This window comes from Phaethon lepturus, unplaced genomic scaffold (genome assembly GCF_000687285.1).
Source record: "Phaethon lepturus isolate BGI_N335 unplaced genomic scaffold, ASM68728v1 scaffold8247, whole genome shotgun sequence".
Lineage (NCBI taxonomy): Eukaryota > Metazoa > Chordata > Aves > Phaethontiformes > Phaethontidae > Phaethon > Phaethon lepturus.
In genome coordinates, this window is record NW_010551078.1 from 38,566 (window position 1) to 59,834 (window position 21,269).

General features: G+C 38.8%; 1 protein-coding gene across 1 annotated transcript in view; it reads left to right on the forward strand.

Moving 5' to 3' along the window:
* DCDC2 (doublecortin domain containing 2) overlaps positions 1-20,238 on the forward strand; it is a gene marked incomplete at its 3' end in the record, with an annotated part of 57,958 nt that extends 37,720 nt beyond the window's left edge. Inside the window, exon 8 of the mRNA XM_010290765.1 lies at positions 20,138-20,238. Within this exon, the coding sequence (XP_010289067.1) occupies positions 20,138-20,238 (101 nt within the window). The remainder of the gene's footprint in view (positions 1-20,137) is intronic.
* Positions 20,239-21,269: the final 1,031 nt, after the last annotated feature.

Here is a 21,269-nt window from a genome sequence, read left to right on the forward strand (position 1 = left end):
AGAGGAGGCCGAGCCAGGACTAACGAGAGTGCTAATAGCTGTTGCTGCTTCTACTGCAGGAAGCAGGCAAGGCATTCATATCAAATGATATGTTTTTTTCATAATCACTCTGTTAACCCAGCCAAACCCAAAGACAGCACTGAGTGCAGTTTCTTCTTGTTTTGTTCTGCAGCATAGTGAGTTGGGTAACTTACCCATATAGTGGCAAAATCTAAAAATTCACAAAGTTCAAACCAGTGATAACTGTTTACAAGAACTTTTTAATGAGCTATTGTTGTGAATGGGGCACATAAATATAGGAAATTATTTCTTACTGAAATAATTAATGTGCCAGAAAAAAATTCATATGTTTCGTCATTAACATTTCAGCACTTAAATGCACCTATAAGACTGTTAGTGGTACCTAACACCACTCAATTACTTTGAAATTGAGTGCTTCAATGTACTTAGTATACACATTTCCCTAGGATGCAATAATGCCTTTCAGAGAGACAGGAAATGTCTAGATTTAGAGCTACAACTGTTTAAATTTACCCTTATCTTTGAGAATCTCTGAAGACAGCATTTCTTTTTTAATTTTTTTTTTTTTAAATTATTATTGTGATGATAGTTTTACAGCTGGAACTATTCCTGAGCAATATATTAATAGTAGATTGTGTGTTACTCAGATAATAAGTTTTCTAGATTTTATGCATGCAGATTTTTTCCTTTTTTTCCTATTGAATCCTAGCAATGTAAAAGAGGAGTTAACACACCATGCCATGTGTATCTATTACTGTATGTTCCTTTTCATTGTTCTTTCCCATGTAAATGAACAGCAGGCTTGTCTCTGGAGCCTCTAGTCAAAAGCACTAGGAAATAAACATCTCCATGTGGGACGTGAAGGATTCTTAAATTGCTCTTGCACTTTCTTGCCCATGTTTGTCTGCCTGTGAGAGACCGTGGCACTTGCAGGCAAATTTGGGGAAGGAGGACAACTCTTGAAAAATCAGAGCAAAGGCCTTTCACTCAGGTCCGACCCTGTGTGGGAGCTCCACTGTAGTCAAAACATACATAGCTTGTACTGACGTGGTTCAAAGAAAATGTGACTGACTCCAAAGGGACATCTTCTATGAAGTATTGTCTCCTGAGTGTTTTTTCTGGTCACATCTCAAGAAGGACTGACCTGAAGCACAGGCCAGGCAGGCTCTAGGAGCTGTGAGCTGTTAGTGTGGAGTGCTGCTGCTTCAGTTATCCTCTTGCCCAGCTAACTCTCCATGTCAAAGACCGCCCTTGACAGAAAGCCAGCTGGACCATAAAAATATAGGGTTGCAAAGGTCAGCATTACACGGTATTTCTGTCCTTTATGATTTGAAGGGACTGAACTGCTGTGCGATTTGTCATGTGAAACTTACTGCCAAAGGCATATTATTTTGTGACTTGATAGCCTGTTTTGCTATCAAGTTTGTTTATTTCCCATTAACTGAATATTTTTCATCCGTGGGACTATCTATTGAGTTAAATACAGCACAGGAGCTCCATTAAGTATTTCCACCACATTATCTGTCTGCAGGTGAGAAGTGGAAGTTCTTAGCTGGTTGATGTACATTTTAGAACAGAGGTAGATGGCAGAGTAGTCCCCTTGAAAACTTTCCCTAGAGAGTCTCATCAGTCAAATCAGTCAAACAAGCCCACTGAATACAACTCTGTCAGTGGGGAATCTGAAACAAGTAGATGAGTTGAAGTAAGCAAAGCCTGAAATATTCTGTCCTCATCGACACTGGCATTGTTTTTATGGCGCACCATAGGAGAGTCACCTGGCTCAGTTTTGACCTGTGCAGCCCTTTACCAGAAAAAAAGCTCACAGTGGGGAAGTCTCACTACCGTGTTTCCTTGCTAACCAAAGAAAGAAACCAGTTTGCCTCTAGACCAGGTTGTGGCTGGCTTCTCTGCCTGCTTCTTTTGACGTATGAAGGTGACCTTTTGGTATACCAATGAAGCAGGAAAGAAAGAAATGTTAGAAATATGCAAACACTGAAAATACTTTAATACCCAAATGACCTAACGTGTCTCTATCCTACAGCTTTTTGTTCATGAGTCAGTAGGCCGCTTGAGTTTAACCTGCCATGGAGTACCATCTTCTTGAAATTAGAACAGAAAGTGTGAGGATCACTACTTGCAGTGTTCTTTAGAAAAAATGTGTTCAGGTACATCATCTGAGGCACCAGATACACCAGGCAGCCTGTCTGGTTCTATTTCCAACTTCCTGTGTGTCAAGCAACAGTGTTATCATTGTTCTTGACCGAGTGTTCCCAAACATGACTGCTACTGAAGTTGGATTTCAGCCTGCTGTTATGAACTTCATTTCTGCACTTTGCAGAAATCAGTATCCTGACTAGGCAGGTCTTCAAGCAAATCTGTAAGCTAAGTCCACTTCTTGTACCTGTGTCCTGCAGTGGTCATGGTCCTGCTGCCAGGAAAGCTTTCTCACCCAAATGAGACTGTCTTTGACAACCTTTGTTCTGATTAACCCCATGGAGAGCTCCCAGTAGAGAAGATGAACTGCAGGAGAAGTTCCCAACTCCATTTCTACTTGTCTTTTTTTATCCCTTAGAGGACATCTTGTAGGGAGTCACTGTTGTCTGCCATGATTTCCATACTGTTGAAGTAGTGCATAAGGGAGAGGCTTACTTCTTGCTGATGACTGAACCAGCTGACCTTCAGGAGCTTTCTAGTTTATCCTGTAGGGTGCTGTGACACTTTCATACCTGTGTCGTTGCCAATTGCTCATCTGTGAAGCTGAAGCTGTTAATAGTGTATGTATACATTGTTTATCTGTCTTTTTTTAAAGGAAATTAATAGTGAATAATATTTTGGAGCCTTTCAGATTCTCTTGTTATTATAGCTTTCATTAAGCTTGAGAGGGGTAGTAGGTAGAGAGCATCTAACTTCTTTAGAGAGCATCTAACTTCTTTCTAAGGAAATAAACCTATTTCTGCAGAAATAATTTTTTTCTTATTGCTAGAATTGTTTGAATGCATTAATATGGCAAAGACAAATAATAATAAAAGTGCTGAATAAAAGGGTGCTAGCGGGGTTGCAAGATTTGCTGATGAAGAATTCATTGTATATTCATAGTTTCTGTGCAGAAAGCTAAGTATAGCTTAGAACACGTAGATGATGTGGTATCAAGTTGATGTTGGTAAAGCAAAAGAAATGCAGAATGGTAGGTAAATGATGAACTGACTAAATACTTTACAGGGTGCTACTTTAGTGATAAAGGTTTAGAAAAACATTGATAAAGCCAGTTTTGTGAAAATCTCTTCTGACAATACAGCTGAGGTCATTAAAAAGTCAGTAAGATGATGTGATATGTAGAGATAAAGAATAATGAATATCACATGGTATCAAAATTAATGGTTTTAGGTCATCTGTAATTCTTTGAAATTGTACCTCAGAAGGGGGCATTGTAGATTTAGGAAAACCTCACGGAAAGAAAAAAAAAAAAGGTTAGGGATCTGAAAAAATACACATGAAACAAAAGAAGCTGGGATTTTTTTATTGCATCAAAAAGGAAGTCTTTAAAAATATTTAAAGACTATTTAAAAATAATCTATGTTGGATAAGAACAATACCCAGCATTATGATAGATATTCCTAACAGACTGTGGGTGTGATGTAAGAATTCACATATCAAGTTCTAAACTAGTTGCTAATTAGGAGGAGTATTTCAAATCAAAGCATAGATTAGCCATCATCTGACTACTGTTGGGGTTTTATTTCTTTTCTTTCTCTGCCACGCCCCCCCCATCTTCCCCCGGCCCCCCCCCCCCCCCCCCCCAGCATCTCGTGCTGTCATTGTCAGACATAGGGTGCTGGTGTGGATGAACCGCAGACCTGATCTGGTACAACAGTTTCTACAGTGCGCTACATTCTGTTTCTTAGAAAATCATACCTTTCTTTCAAATAGCCATCAGCAGAGGCTTAAAACTGGCTAAAAACACATAGTGGTGCGATGGGTTGACCTTGGCTAGATGCCAGGTGCCCACCAAAGCCGTTCTATCACTCCCCCTCCTCAGCTGGACTAGGGAGAGAAAATATAACGAGAAGCTTGTGGGTCGAGATAAGGACAGCTAGAGAGATCGTTCACCAATTACTGTCACGGGAAATACAGACTCGACTTAGGGAAACTAGTTTAATTTATTGCCAATCAAAATCAGAGTAGCATAATGAGAAATAAAACCAAATCTTAACACACCTTCCCCCCACCCCTCCCTTCTTTCCGGGCTCAACTTTGTTCCCAATTTCTCTACCTTCTCCCCCTGAGTGGCGCAGGGAGACGGGAAATGGGGGTTGTGGTCAGTTCATGACATGTTGTTTCTGCCACTCCTTCCTCCTCAGGGGGAGGACTACTCACACTCTTCCCCTGCTCCAGTGTGGGGTCCCTCCTATGGGAGACAGTTCTCCATAAACTTCTCCCACAGGCTGCAGTTCCTTATGAACTGTTCCATCCTGGGTCCTTTGCATGGGGTATAGTCCTTCAGGAACAGACTGCTCCAGCATGTGTCCCCCATGGAGTCACAAGTCCTTCCAGCAAACCTACTCCACCATGGGCTCCTCTCTCCACAGGTCCTGCCAGGGGCCTGCTCCAGCGTGGGCTTCCCATGGGGTCACAGCCTCCTTTGAGCATCCACCTGCTCTGGTGTGGGGTCCTCCACATGCTGGAGGTGGATATCTGCTCCACTGTGGAGCTCCACGGGCTGCAGGGGGACAGCCTGCCTCACTATGGTCTTCACCATGGGCTGCAGCCAGAACCTCTGGTCCTCCGCTCCTTCTTCACTGACCTTGGTGTCTGCAGGGTTGTTTTCACATTCTCACTCTTCTCTCCGGCTGCAATTGCTGCATGCTGGTTTTTTTTCCCCTTCTTAAATCTGTTATCCCAGAGGCGCTGCCACCATTGCTGATGGGCTCGGCCTTGGCCAGCAGTGGGTCTGTCTTGGAGCTGGCTGGCATTGGCTTTCTCAGACACAGAGGAACCTCCTAGCATCTTCTCACAAAAGCCACTCCTGCAACCCCCCATTACCAAAACCTTGCCACACAAACCAAATACAAGTGGTTAGAGCGTTCATTTTTATTTTTGCATGAACGGTGTGACAGATTGCACATGGCACAGACAGGAATGAGTTGTCTTTTCTTCCTTTTCCCTCCATCCTTCTAGCTCTGTGAAATGAGGCTTTTAGTGTCTGCCATATGATAACTTTCTGTTTTCATATGAATGCGGTGATAGTCTGGTTTCCCACAGAAAGATTTTCTTAATGCCTTTTCAGATGTCTGATGTTGTTTTATTCTTACAGTAGCTAGTAATTGTTCTTATGGGGGGTAAAATCATAGGAAATTAATTTAAGGAATTCTGGCAATAATTTAGGACAACTGACATTAAGAGTACCATGCATTTAGTAATGAAGAATACTGGTAAATCAATAGGACTTTTAAGGCAGAGTAGAGATGTGAAGTAGAAAATACTCTTTTTCTTACACTCTTCATTGGTTTGAAGTCAATTATTTAGTGTTAGTCTTTATCATTTTTGCTGCCAGAGTCTAAATATGCTGCTGTCTGAATATATTAATAAGTTTTATAAATTTTGGTTAAATTAAATTCACAATTAAAATATATGAATATATTTATTTCAATTGTAAGACACATAGCCCTCTAAATTTCCAAATAAGGTCAGTCAATTTCTTCTGCAAGCGTATCTAAAGAGGTGGATGATATTGTGATGTGAGTCAGTGCATCAAGGTCTCTATGCCTCTGTTTGTCTCACTTTATTTGGCTTGTGTTTTGAATTAATCCCTGAGTTCCACAGCATGGCTTTCTTGCCTTAACTCACAGCTCAGCTAAAGGTTTTGTAAGCATCCGAATTTTGAGATCTCAGTGGTGAAGGACACTCCATATGAAAGGTTCTTGCAAGAAGAGGTGTGGGATTCTGCAGGAGATGACATGGCATCTGAAGTCAAGATGAACCACTATCAAAAGAGCCAAATTTCAGAATGTGCTTAAGCATGTATATTTTTTTTCCCCCATTAAGGATGCAGTCTAGGTTTCTGTTTCTTTTTTACTGGGACTCTGGCACCTGCTTGCATAAAAGTAAAAGAGCATGTTTGTGAAGAGACCCAATCCGTCAGTCACATACTCGCTTAACTGTGTCTTTGTCAGACTCACTCATGTGCTTATATTTAAGCACAGCCATGTGGATCTGGAAGCTCAAGGCTTTACACATATTTGCTCTTTGAAGAAGGAGCTATTATCCTAAACCTAAAATATATAAATCACCACACAAATCACTGGGAAAACACAGGAGTGTGTTCAGTGCTATTATTTAATACTTAATGGCAGTTTTCACACATTTCACACATGATGTTCTCAGTATCATCATTAAACAATGTGGATAAAACAGTTCATATTTCCTATGGCACAATTTACAGTCTCTGTTACAAGAATAGAGCTAAAACCTCAAAGTATATAATTCCTAAATATATGAATTACTAGTGGTTGATATATGTTTCATGGAGACATATTCAGAACCAAAAAATTATTCAGCATGTATATGATCATATGAGTGTATCTGCATGACAATATTAAGTGAAATAATCTCTTAATGTCAGTGATATTGAAAAAACAGATTTAAAACATGATCTGTAAGTCAAGCCTTATAAAATCCTTTGATCAATACAGTGGTTGAGTGTAAATATGTGCCCATTGCACCTTTGTCTTTTATTCCCTTCTTCATTTACCATGAACAATGTTAAGGATGCTTCTGTCCATCATAAACTGCACAATTTAAAATATAAAATGTACACACAGCTCAGATGAAATATATGAATATCCTGTCCTTTTAATAGGGTGGCGTGAGTGTTCTGTTAGTTCAAGAGGAGGCCTATTGCATTTATTTTTTTTATTTCAATGGAAATATTTTTAAAGGACTTATGGTTAAAATGCTGGTGTTTAAATAGTCCCCAGCTGACGTTTGAAGACTCTCGAAGCTGAATCAGATGCAAGGGAGAGGACTGGATTAGTCCAGAGCCAGGATCCTGCTCTTTGTGTAAAGAGCAAAAACATATAATGTGCGTTAGTACTTAGCGGTCCTTGTACTGTACTTCTATAATTAAAGTAAGGAATGCAACCAAGGTAGTATGTGTCAATTTACTCCTTAATGGGACTATCAGTATTTTCTCAGCACAGAAAAATTGTCAGATGACCCCAAGTTTGTGACGGATGCATTTCATAGCTGCAGTTTTCGCCTGTTCCTGATACTACTATGGAAGAAAGCTTCTGTTTGTATTTATTGATCCTGTAGCACCCATGAATAGCTGTGGCAAGCTTACCCTAACAACTCTTTCACTGCTTCTCAGTCTGGCCTCCCTGCACACTTTCTACCTCCTTTGCTTTGCTCCCTTCCTCCTCCCCTTGCATCCCTCCCCACCTTTTACTGTTCTTCCCTCTGCTTTTTACACTTTCTTTTCCAGTTACTCTATGATGCTTTTCCTTGGGTCCATGTGGCACTTCATTCATTTTATCTATTTTCATCTGTTTTCTTTCCATGCCATTTGTTGGTCTTTCCTCAAGTAATCCTTTCTGTCAGGCATTGATTCTCCAGGATCTGGAGGTCTGTGTTCAACCCCTCTTTCTCTCTTAGCCTTCCTGTTCATCTTTGGACAATTGCTTGGGCCTAGATGCATTCTGCAGCCAGTAGAGCATCTACAGGGAGACCAATGTGTGTAACAGGAGGCAGTTCAACCCTCCTAAACTGTTCCCACCACCTCTCTGAAACTTCCTCCATGTGGCTAAAGGATATGTCAGAGCGCAGCTGTGGAAGTGCTTGGTTTGCCAAGGCTCTTGTGGAGTTCCTGCATAGGATCAGAGGTGGTGAGTGGGAAGACTCAAGCCTTTTCCTTTAATCAGCTTGGGAGCAGACAGGATGTGCCATTCTCATTTGACTATTTTTCACCTCCTTTTGTACTCAGCCATGTGTAGCTTTGCAACAGGCGGTGACATGTGCTGTGGTTTTGAAGAGTAGACTTTTCAAGAGGCTGCATCACCAATTGTACAACAGGCATCTCTTTAAAGTAGCTTCATAACTTGAAAAGTTTTCTTTAGACTTCATTCAAGTCATAATTCATAGCTTTGTAGCTTTCTTTTGGAGTGATTTATAGCTCCAAGTCATTATGTGAGCATGAAATATAACTTTTTTCTGACTAATACAAAGCTATTCTTTTCAATGTATCCATTAAATGTATGTCCTGATGATCTTTAAAATGTTCTTATGTGTACTTTCAATGGTTGTTTTATGGACTGTGACTTTTTAAAGCAAAAGTAGTTTTCTGTGCAATTCCAGTATACTTTGTATTAAAATAATTGTAGTGTGACAAGAACTCAACAGAGCAAAGAATATTGTTTTTTTGCATTTTAAGTATTCATTACAAGTTAATGTGAATGCTGTGCTACAACTGTGGAACAAGAATCTTTGATTCAGTTAAAAGGAAAGAAAACCAACAGGCAAACCCTGGACAAATTTTGTTTAAAACTGAAGAACCATTGTTTAGTGTTAACAAAAAAAGCTTAATTGAAGTTAATGTTAAAGATACTGAGCCTCTGGGTTTCAGAATACAAATAAGTGACTATGGCTTACACTAGCACTCAGACATGCCATGTGCATATTTGTACTTATGCTGTGCTTATATGCTTTATTTACATGCATGCTGAGGACCCATTGTGCTCCCCTTTGGGTGTGAAAGGAGCTTGTACTGTTGGGATGGTATGTTAAGATCTAGAGGGCAGATGAAGGGTACATGCCCTTTCCTAAGGGTACTGTTTTTCTTCACCTGTTATTTTCAGTACTTCTTTATATACGAAAGACCTGCATTAACATCCAGTCCTACTTGAAAGGACATATAGGCTGTTGCCTTGTGTATCAGTGCAGAATCTTTCCCCTCTAACCATGTATGATTTAAGTGCTCTGAAATGTCTCCCTGTCAATAGGATCTTTCCCTCAATCCTGGTTTGCCACTTTGTCTCTGGGTCAGATGGTTTCCTGCAGCAGTTGTGTGACTAGTGGGGCTAAAGTGGATGATAAAAAGGCTTTAAAAGCTGTGAATGGGGGTGGTTTATTCTATGTTAAGGCCCTTCTGTTTCACCTGGAGATGACTTCCCTCCTAGGCAGGCAACTAGTACCATACAGTTGATTAGCTCTAGTATTTCAGCTAGATTCAGTTAGTAGAAAGGAGCATTGCAGCTTTCTTCCCAGTTTGCTTGTGCATTTTGAAGACATATGTTTGAGGAACAGAAATTGGGAGGGAAGTGTGTGTGTGGCCCTCTTTCTACCTTTGCCGACAATTGCCAAGCTGTAAGCTCTGCCCTTGTGGGGTGAAGAGCAAAAGTAAGAGCGGGCATGAGCACACCAGACTTCTCAGCACATCCATGGTCCATCTGCATTACTAGCTGTTCACCAACGCGCTGCTTGGGCTAATAGCATTCAAACTCTGCACAGCAAGAACTAAAAGAGGATTATTTGCAAATACTCCATCTGTAGTGTACTTGGCCTCCCCTTTGCCTTGTCTATTAAGAAGGCATGAACAGAAGCTCAGAAAAAGCTATTTATTTGGAGAGGCTGTTTGTTTCAATCTCTTTCCCCATGGCAACAAGAAAGATGCAGTAAGTCCTGAAGGTTTCTTGACCATGGTACACTTTCAGATCCCAGCTGCTCCTGGAAATTTGTTGAGGGCAAGATGCATCTTGCCTACGTCCTATTGTATGAGGGTGAGAGGATTAATTTAAGCTGGGCTTCTAGGCTCCAGCCATCAAGGATATACAAATGTGTCTGGAGATGCCCATTCTCTCAGTTGACAGTGAAATTAGAAATCTTGCTTAGACCAGATGCGACGTACTGTATGGATCATGTAGGTAATTCCTGCCTTGAATGATGACATTTTCAGTTTCATTTTAGAGTGAGGAGTCTTATTCTGAAATGGAGATGGATTTTTCATGGAGAGCTAGTAGCCAACTCCAGGAAGACAGTGATAATGATTGCTCCCAAGTACTGTTCTGATCAGTATAGCTCCACTGTCTACTCTGAAGGCTCATTGCAGTTCCTCAGCTGGCTTTGTAGGTTTATTAAAAAAAATTCCTTCAAATTCAAATTCAAAGGCTTTGGATTGGGTATGGGAAGCACTTATTGCTATCTTACAATTTTTATTTTATATTTTCCCTGATGGACAGTGAAAAAGACTCTTGGCATTTTAGTTGGCTGAATTTGGCTGTCATAGATGTGGGATTAATTTATTTTAAACTGAAACCAATAAACTGCACAGTGAGTTTACACATGCACATTTTGGAGGGTTCTGACATAGATAAATAGAAAATATTCATAGCTGAAAATGTATCCCATATTCTTTGCTGCCCTTGTCCCTGAAAATTTAGCAGTTATGTGGAATCTTCTCTCTTTTGAGTGCCAGACTGCAGGAAAGTGATTGTTTCCTGGGACTTAAAATCTGAAGAATTATGCTTATAGCATATTTAAAGCTTAACCTAATCTTCCAACAGAGTTTAGTTGGGCTAACCATGTATTTACTTTGATTTTTTTTTTTTTAATACACTGAAAATTTCACCAGCATGCCATTCATATTACAACTGATCCATGTCATAATCCTCTCAAATCAAGATGATTAAAGAATTTCTTAATGTTGAAAGCTCTTTGTGCAAGATTTAAATTCACCGCTTCTTAAAGCAAATCCAGTAGCTGTGACTGTGAGCTGGTGCTTTTGTTTTTGTAACCTATAAGGCTTGCTATTAATGTTATGACTGGACTCGCATTGCACTGGTAGAAATCTAAATAATATTGAATATATTATATATAACAGTAATTGCAACTGGAAATGTGAGGTTTAGATCTTAGACTACTGCAACTGTTTCATCAGAATTTGGGCTTATGAAAGTGACACTAAAGGCACATTTAATTATCAGCATCTTGGTTTAAGATTTAAAAAAAAACAAAAACAAACCTACTTATTTTTTGTTTTGCACCACATTCTGTAAATAGTATACTGTAGGAATTTGAACAGCAAAGCAGCAAATCCAGAAGTGCAGTAGAAAATTCTTGTAAGGGAGCACCCTCATTTTAAAGCCTATTCCATTCAAATACAGTAGTTTAATTGTGATTGTATGGCTTTCAAACTAACCCCCAACCCAAACTATAAAAGAAGTTCTAGAGATAACAGAATGTGAAGTTTGAGTTCTCACTATGATTTGGAAAAGTACTATAATGGAGATGAGCTGAGCCACTACACAGTTTTTCAGATCTAGTTTTGAGTATTGTGAGGTCTTAGAAATTAGAAATAATTTCAATTTCCTCATTTTGCTATTGGCTAAAAATTAATTAGAAGGAAAGCTGCATAGAGCATCAGGTATGGCAGCCACTCTTGCTATCATGCCCTGAATTGCTTTCAATAAAATTATGAACTTAACAAAGAGTATAAACCTGGACTGCTGAATATCAGCTGTGCATTGTGACCTAAAATTGTTGTTGTCCATGCTTTCCTACTGACAACTTTTAGGGTTAAAAACTCACTGTAGTTAAAACATAGACACACAAGACTGTATCATTGCTGTGTTGTCAAAGCAGGCAAAAACTGTGCTGAAGAGACAGCGATCATCTTGTTTCTTATTTGCAGAGATTTTACAGGGCCTGTAGGTTTATTCCTTGCATTACAGGAGATAAAATCGCAATCTATAGTAAGAAATGAGAACCCTTGTTGCTGTTAGTGTGTATTGTTATAATGCTGAATCACCGTAGTCAGAATACATTAATGCCAGTGGGGAACTAAGATGATTGTAAATCTTGCAGGCTCTTTCTTTGAGCACAGGGGTTTGCTTTTAGTAAAATGAATGCATTACAGAACATGAACTGGGCAAATAGTACTTGGCAGCAGGAAACCCACGTTGCTTAGCTCACTGCAGGATGGAGTGTAGGTGTACTGATGCTCAGTTTGGAATGACTGGACCAGGACAGACATTTCAGGGCTTTTGCATTTGCTTCGTGACAGTTTAGCCCTTAAGATCCAGCCGTACCCAAGAGAAAGCTGAGTTTTGGAACAGACATAGAATTAAAAAAGTTGTGGCTGAATGAGAGCTGCTTGATTAATTTCAAAATGCAAATGGTCTTAATAAGCTGTCATTTAAATAAATTAATAAATTAGATGCCTAGAAACATGGAGAATAAATGAGGTGAATGACCAAAGTAGGGAGAAGGAAGAAAAATCCTCATATTATGACGCACAATCCTTTATTTTTGTAGTTGTTTATGTATAAAGACGACTGAGCTATTGCAGCTGACAAAGGCAGCTTTTCCTTTGCTCTAGCATTACCACATTTCTTATCAGTAAAGGAGACTGCCGCATACAAGGTCAACCTCTAGCAGCACCTTTTGCAGTTTCTGTTGAGGTAGTCAGATGTCAGCAATCTATAATGGTTTGAAATCTTATTAGAAATTCAGTACTTACTGAAGAGAGGAACTAATTGCTTAGAAGCTTGAGACTGCAATATTATCAGGTGAAGAAAAATACATATTTTTTAATATTCCCAACAGTTTCAAATGTACATTGCTACCAGTTTCTTTTTAATTCTATTAACTTTTTGATGACAGAAGCCACAGGCACGCACGCACATGCAAACCTATCACCAAGGCAGTGGCTTTTTGTTGGAAATGGGCCTTGTACAACAGTGAAAATTTGAACTAAAAAAAAAAACAGCCACCAAAAAAACCCCAGAAAAGAAAATTGTATTGTGGACAAGCATAAACCTACATGTCCTCCCTATTCCTCATAGCAATTTATTCAATTTAATGAGCCACAGATTTTTTACATTTTGTTTTTAATTTGACTTAACATTTTTATGAGGCAGCCTCTGTGGTAAGTCACATTAATTTTTTTTATAGTCATATTAACTTCCTTGCTTACATACAGAGCTTACAGTTAGTAAATGCCTCTGATTTCCATAAAATATTCAGGGCAGGCTACTATTACAATGATTTTTTTTATCCCTACTGCTAAACTTCAATCAGTTTAAAATTTGAAATGCATTAATGACTGTATAACGTTGTAATTTGTGCTGCAATAAATGTTTTACAGTTAATGCTGATTAGGAAAGGAGCTTATACAAGTGTCATTAATTGCTATGCTTAATTATTTAAAATTTATAGATTTCTTATGAGTTAATTGAACGTATAACTCAACTACTATTTAATAAAACCATATAACTTTCTTGTTTATCAAAGTGTACAAAAGGATTCCATCTGAAATACTGAATGGCATCAGACAGAAAATGATCTTTGCACTTTAGGCAGCATTTGTTCAGTTATACATGCACCAATTCATTGCTTCTTTCTGTACATACTGAACTGAGTGGCTGCACAATACACTGAACACCTGCATATTGAGACAACCAGTAACATGTATCAGGTGAAATGTTGTTACTCAAAATGTTTTGGGCATTTATAAATTTGCTGTTGCTGATAATTAATCTGTTCTATACCTGTCAGGAAATTAGCCAGAAGTATAAAATATCTAGAAAATTCCCCTGAGTGGTCACAGAAATGAATTCTCAGGGATGGCAAAACCAGCATAGCTGGCATGGGTAAGGGGACAGGACAGAGTAGGTAACTGAAGATTAAAATCCTTGGCTGTTAAGAGCCATTATACAAGAAGCATAATTTACAGCAGTCTTAATATTGTCTTAAATTGTATTGGTTTTATTTGTCCATTTGCAACAAAGTCAGAGGTGAAAAAGTAATGTAAGAATACAGTACCACCTTTTCTTATCTTTAGTGAAACCAGCTGAGCACTGACCTGCTTACTTTATGAAACAGATCTTGGTCAAATACAAAATCAGAAACCCCATGCCCTATTTATCAGTCATCATCCTTTCTAAGGTTCTGATCCAAACCTGACTACTCTGCCTTTCACCCATAGCCTCTGGACCTGATTTCCAAAGCCTAAGCCTTCTGAGAACATCCTTCCTCATGTAATTTCACCACGTTTTTCTGCTGAAAATGTTCTCTTGTTCTTATTATTTGTGTGGCTCCATTGCTGCTAGCTGCAGAGGCTAGCCATAACGTAGGTGCCAGTGTTTCAACAGCTGTATCATTTGACTTTGCTTAGGGCAGGTTGAGTTGGTTCCTTTTTTTTTTTTTGAGACACTAGCCTACCTCTCTTCAGTGGAGCTGTTATCAGGCTCCAAGTGTTCCCTTTCCTGGTAACCCACACAAGGCTTTGGAGAATTCAGAGTTTGAAGCACTCTGGATCCTTTTGAGATTTCATCAGCCTTTCTTTCTGTGGGATTACAGAGCTGGAGAAGAGGTGAGAGAGAGCATAACTCTTGGAGAAGCTCTATAGGAAACCACTTGTGGTTGCAGTTTTCATTCACCTTTTCAGCCTGAAGCCAAAAAATGCTGTAATAATTCTTTCCCCAGACTGTAAAGCCACTATCCAGAGGCTTACTAAATATTGTTTGTTCTAAGAATAAACAAGAATAAGAAATCAAGAAAAATACTTGCATTTTTTCATTGTTGTTTTTTGCCTCGCCTCTGTCACAAACGAGTATGTGTGGGAGCATCTGAACATAGAAATTCAATTGCAGATAAGTACTAGTAAAATGACATTCCTTTTCTTGGGCTTTCCTGAAGGAAAATTCCTTTAAGAAGCTTAAATTGGCATGGGTACCTGCTGGCTTGTTCTTTCCTTCCCTCTCATTCTTTCAAGCTTCTACTCTTCTGCTGCACATAGCCCATTTTTTTTTTGCCTTCCTGCCAGTGTGCTGGACCTAATTTCTTCCCTTAATTTGCATCTGTGTTTCCTCATCTTTCTATTTGCTCTTGTACAGTTCCTTATTCCACACATTCCTTCTAACACTACTGTGCCCTCATCAACTCCCTCTGTGTCCGTATCCTCCAGCCTCTGCTCTCTCTCTAGTTGAGTCCTTCCTCTTGAATGCCTTTTCCTTCTTGTGATCTTCTCTTTCCCCTTCTGCAGGTTCTTCTTTCTCCTTCTTGTCTGAATTACTGAACATGGCCCTGCTCTAAAATGAGCAGAAATAATGGGAGAAGATTGTTACTTACCCCACTTCTCTCAGTATAGAGTATAAAAAATAGTGGTGATTTTTAGCTCAAGACAGTCTGTTTTCACACAGTGACTAACAAAACCTGAAAAATTCAAGTTTCTTCTTGTTTTCTGGACACCATGGAAAAATATCCTTACAGACGATTGGAAGACTCTTGATAATATTTTGCTTGGCCTGTTGACAGAAGGAGCACTCACTGTAGCACAGAGAACTGAGAACCTAACTGAAATAAATCCTCTGATCTATAGTTGTCAGCAAAGCTGTAAGGAGACATTTTGGAGCTCAAAGTGCCCTTGAATCTTTTGCTGCCATAGTATTCTACTCAAATTGAAGCAAATGGGTAGAGTATGCAGCCTTACAGATTGACTGTAAGGCTTGGACTTAACTTCCTTTCTTACCCCCTTTTAGAGCTCTTCTGTCCCAATGTTGCCATGACCCTGACTGTGACCAATTCTGAATTAGTTTGAGGCACAGAAAGTCAGAACTAGCTCTTGCATGAGGAGCCTGTTTGATCTACAATATTTTATGAGCCATTTATTTTATGAACCAGGGTTGTCAAGCTTTGGAACAGGCTGTCCAGGGAAGTGGTTGAGTCACCATCTCTAGAGGTATTTAAAAGATGGTTAGATGTGGTTCTTAGGGACATGGTTTAGTGGTGGACTTGGCAGTGCTAGGTTAATGGTTGGACTTGATGATCTTAAAGGTCTTTTCCCACCTGAACGATTCTATGATTCTGTTTGGGGTAGGCATAAATGTTTCATCTAATGGAAGTGCTGGGAATTCTCTTTTTAGTAAGATACACTACTTATTCCTAACTTCAGTAGAGATTGCAATATAAGCCCATAACAATATAAATGAAGCCTTGCAAAATGTTTTTTCATGTAATTTATAGCATTATCTAAAATGTTTTCTTGTTTTTTGTCTCCCTTAGAGACATGTGTAGAAAGTGATTAATGATTCAGAGACAGAGATGTGAAATACTGCATCAATAAGACTTTTTGGGTGCTTTTTTTTCCCCTAAACCAAAAGGCACTTCTGAAATATTATGTATAAAATATGAAGCAAAATCACCCAACCTAACGCATTTTCTTGGAAGGTGCTAAATCACAACACTGATAATAGTGATTAATGTGGTCTGCAAACTCCTGCAAAAACTGCTGAAAAGATCTTGACACAGAATCACATAAACAAGTAATATGTTGACCTTTCACTCAGCCACCCTCCTCCAGATATTTGTAAATTCAAATGCAAAAAGTGTAAATGCTTCTGGCTGAAGTAGAGTAGCAACACTAATAATCTTTACATTTTTAGCTATTTTCTTAATTCTCCATTTAATCAAGTTAAGTTTTTGTAAATTATTCTACAATTTCTGTATTTCTTTTCACTTTTGGTACCAAAAGACAAGAGTACGTCCTAAAGACTAATTTCATTTTTAGCCATTTTCTTTGGAATTTTTTATTTGTTCAAGCGTTACAATTTTCCCATTTTTCAGTTAGTGTCATTTTTTTCCTCACATGTTTTGGCACATTTCAGACTAAAGTGTTTTTCTTCCTTCCCTGTCTATTAAATGGTACATATGTTTTGGACATTTGTCTTCCATACTCTCATCTTTGTGCAGAGGTAAATAACTAATTTCCCTTTGGTTGTCAATTTTCTTATTTCCTTAGTTTTTCTTTTCCTTTTCTGACAACAAATCTTTTCTGCCATCCTGTCAGAAGCCAACTAATGATCTTTTGTGTTGTATGCATTTGAAATATGCTATTCTTTAACTACTTGTTTTCTTCAAAGAATATAGTTGTTCTGAAAATGGGATAATTTCCCATTTTGTCTGAAAACATTGTCCTTGAAGTTTTTTTAAATACTTCTGTGGTCGCTATTCTTTCCCATTGCAACTTGCCATCTAGTTTTGGCATCTTCCATTCTGTGGAAGTGATTTAGAGTGCTTTCTGTGCAAGACAATGAACAGTGGTATCCTTGAGAGATACTGGAAGGTTGTGCAGAGCTTTTTTCATCTAATCTCTTTTCATTTATGACCAGCTTTCTGAGTAGCCACCAGTTAGAAAGTGCTTGGAGGAAATCCCCTGGGGATTTCAGGTTTTGCTTACTGAACCCTCCCTGTTACTAGCTTTTTGGGTACATTCTTTTGAATGGGAAAGTTGGTTGCATGACCTGGGTATAAACTTATTGTCTTCTTCCCTCTCCCTCACTCCCTCCTGGTTTCATGATTAAGGTTTTTGAAAATAATGGCATGTCTGTCTCCTTGTGTGGGGTTCAGTTGCTGGGTTATTCAACACAGCCCTGAGGCTGATCTACTCTTCTAAGGAGAGGTGCCTTAAAATTGAGAATCCTCAATTCTTGAGATGAGTTTTGTGGATTTGGCCTCCAAGGCCAACACATGTTCATCTCCCTTGTACTTATTCTTTTGCCCTGCGGGAGAAAAATCTGATGAGAATTACCTCTGTACCAAAGTCCTTGTACCTCTAGAGGCCAGATAATCCCCATTTTGGTTGAAAGACTTGGGAATCTTGAAGGCAAAGGTGTTATGACAGAGTCTAAATGAAAAAACGGTGATATTAAATGTAGTTATCTCAGACATTGACTTGACTTTTTATAATTCAATGAGCCAAGGAATCAAGGACAAGGTTATTTTCTTAAGGTACTTAAGGGAAGGCCTTGAGTTAGGACAGTCATCGTGGTGACTTTCAAGGAACACACTACATTCTCTCAGAATATGGTGGTGATCTATATCTCAATCAAATGTCTATGATAAGAGGCAACAAAGATAATATCAGGTAAAAGAAACAGAACCTTTTGTCCCTTAGAGAGCTCAGAAAAATGGGAAATGTGAAGTGCATTGATTATTTGAAAAAGTACAAATAACATCCATGCAGACACATTTTGTTGCTACTCTCAATCGCTCCATGTTTTTACTGCTGAATTTGTCAGAAAACCCGTGTCTCAGCAAAGGAGTCTGTAATGAGATATATATATGTAGATTGTCCAAGATTTACCACGCTGAAGCAAATATCGGGTGACCTTAGTGTTTAGTTGTTTTCAATGGAACATACTAAACCTGATGCATTATATTTAATAATCCACAAAAAAAAGAAATTAAGAAAAGAAAATTATTATTTCCATGCTAAATATGAAGATGGAACCTTCTTCAAGACGTGTGAGATGTTTAGGATAAGAATCCAACAAAACATGCTAAGAACCCAGTAGTATTTCCAACACTGGTACTTTCAGAGGACAAGTAATATAGATCTTTTCGTGTGGTGAATGTTTCAGTGGGACTGATGCTCAGGTACTCAAGCTGCTATGTCCATCAGAAAATCCCTCTCCTAAGATGCAGTCAGCAGTACCACTCTGGAATATCATTGTGGTGTTCAATAGACATCTGCCATTCTGCCAGATGTCCATTTCTACATCTTCATTTCAAACTGTGAGAACAGCTTGAATTTCTGGTGCTCTGGTCAGTGGTCAGTAAACATCTAAAGCCATCTGGATGACCTGCACCTCCTCTCCAGTTAGCCATTTGCAGTGGTATGGCATGCCTCAGAATTTTGTTCCCAGGGTAAACTCTTTCCTTGGCTCTCATAGCGATGAGAATGTAACGGGAAAACTAACTTCCAGAGTAGTCAATGCTGACTTTTTATGTAGGTGGATTCCAGATTTCTCTAAGTCTTGTTTTTTTTTTTATCCATTCTTTTTCATCTTTCTCAATGGTTATGTGAATGGTTCAGCTGTTGGTAGAAAGGTAGCGCTGTTTATTTAACAGTGTCCAGCAATGTAGATCAATTTGCATGGTCAGTTGACATTATTAAGTTCAGATCCTTTTATGAAGAATTAAGAGGCAATCCAAAACAGCACAAGTATTTTTTCCTCTTTCTTATTGTAGTTACTTACTATATTGGATATGAACATGTCAACATAGGACCATCTGTCTTTCCTAGATAAGTGGAGAGAGAGGGAGATGATTTGAAGTAACCTGTGCTTTTAATTTCTGGGCTCTTTTCAGTTTGAGGGGAAGGGAGAGAGAATGCTTGTCACTTGGAAATTGTTTGTTTTCTGTATGTACCTGTCTTCACTTTCCTAGTTAGCTCATACAGAAAGACCCACATTAGAAACCTCAAAGACCCTAGTTATTACTTACACCTCGGGGAAAAAAGAAATTACCCAAACTAAATGGTATAAAATCTTTGCAAAATTCAATATCATTGTGACCATTAACCTTGTTAGCTAGGAGTATGTGCTTTTTAAATATGGATGTGAAGTTTCAGCTATAATTCTACTTTCATGTGCCCAAGAGTGGGGAGTAGCATTAATCCCACTGTTTCTGTTAATCTTTTATTCCTTTCCTGATTCACCATGTTTGCTGTTGATTCAGAACTTGATATGTTTGCTAGATTTGTGTTATAATGCTAATTACTAGAGGGTACTATCATTGACTGTAGAAAAAGAAGTAATATGCTGTTGTAATGTGTTAATTTCAGATTTATTCCTTACCTTTGCCAGAAGTGAAGGAACCAGGGTTTTGTTCAGTCTCTGTTTCTTTCACTTTCCTTTTCCCTTTTTTCCCTTTTTTCCCTTTTTTCCCTTTTTTCCCTTTTTTCCCTTTTTTCCCTTTTTTCCCTTTTTTCCCTTTTTTCCCTTTTTTCCCTTTTTTCCCTTTTTTCCCTTTTTTCCCTTTTTTCCCTTTTCCCCCTTTTCCCCCTTTTTTCCCTTTTCCCCCTTTTCCCCCTTTTTTCCCTTTTCCCCCTTTTTTTTCCTTTCCTTCCCCCAATGGTGTAGCATGTAAGTATTTGTTACTAAAAAGGAAAGGAAAACAAATTGACAGCAATGGGAGACTGAAAATGTAATTAAACAACTGTATAGGGAATGGTGGGTCAGCTGAGAAACCTGCTCTCAGAAACAAATCGCCTGCAATTCAGTAGTTGTGCCACGTAGTGTCGCAATCGGACTGAACTTCCACTCTGTATCTACCCCCATGGTAGGTGAAGATCTTTATAAAGCCAGAGAAGAGCAGTCTGAAGTGTGGGGGGCAGCTGAAGTGCAGGAAGATGAAGATACTCGTGTAGAAGTTCCACTGGACCAGGTACTGATCGAGCTTTAAATAAATGGCTTTTTTTAGGACCCCAGCCTGTGTGTTGTTTTTCTTTCCCCAGTTTCTTTCAAGTGTACAGCATAATTCTGTGGGGATCATTGTAACAAGCTCAATGATGCGGCTTCTTTTATGAGAGCTTTAGCAAATCTTCCTTTCTCTGTTAATGTGTCAAATATCAGTTACCTTTTCATCATACATCAGCTTGAGAATTGCTCTGAGAGCCCTTAAGGGCCTTAGAGAATCAGGACTTCCTACCTACCGAATAGATCCACGTGGATTGTAGTCCCTTTGTACTGATGGAGCAGTGTAGAGAGCCTATGGCATAGGATCAAGAATTCCTGCAGTCCTGAACCACAAACAGGTGTAGATTTATCTGATTTTTATTAAAGCTGACAGTACTTTCTTCTGTTGGAACAACAGGGTACTTAGTTGTCCAACTTTTTCATTGAAAGACTTATGTGCAATAAATAGGTCTTGATAACTAAACATGACATTATATCCACATCATTTTACTTTGATTTGTTTTAAAAGAAACTCCTGTGAACTGAAATAATACAGGAAACAGGTAAGTTGAAGTGGAGAGTAGAACTGCTTAAACTATTTGCTGAAAACTTACCTTATTTTTTTTTCTGCTAGTGAATTGCTCAAAAGACAGTCCTCTTTTTCATCTTACATGTTCGTAGGAATTTGCCAACTTGTTCAACTTTGTGTTCAGTCCACAAGAAGTTGCATTGTGCTTTTCGTGTCTGTTGATAATGGCTTGGGGCCAGCTAGGCCACAAGATAATATTTCTGATCCATGCTGCAGTGTAAGGAATCACAGTTTACCCAATAGATTTCTCAGACTAAAAATCATCCCAACAACATTAGGGATTCCCAAGCATTTTTCTGCCTTCCGGGTGGTCAGCTCAGTGCTGAGGATCAATTGTTAATGTGAAATTGTAGACAAATGGGAGAGAGTTAAAAATTGTTGTTTGTAAATACACTTTAACTACCCAGGGCATACACAATCCAGGAGATTTC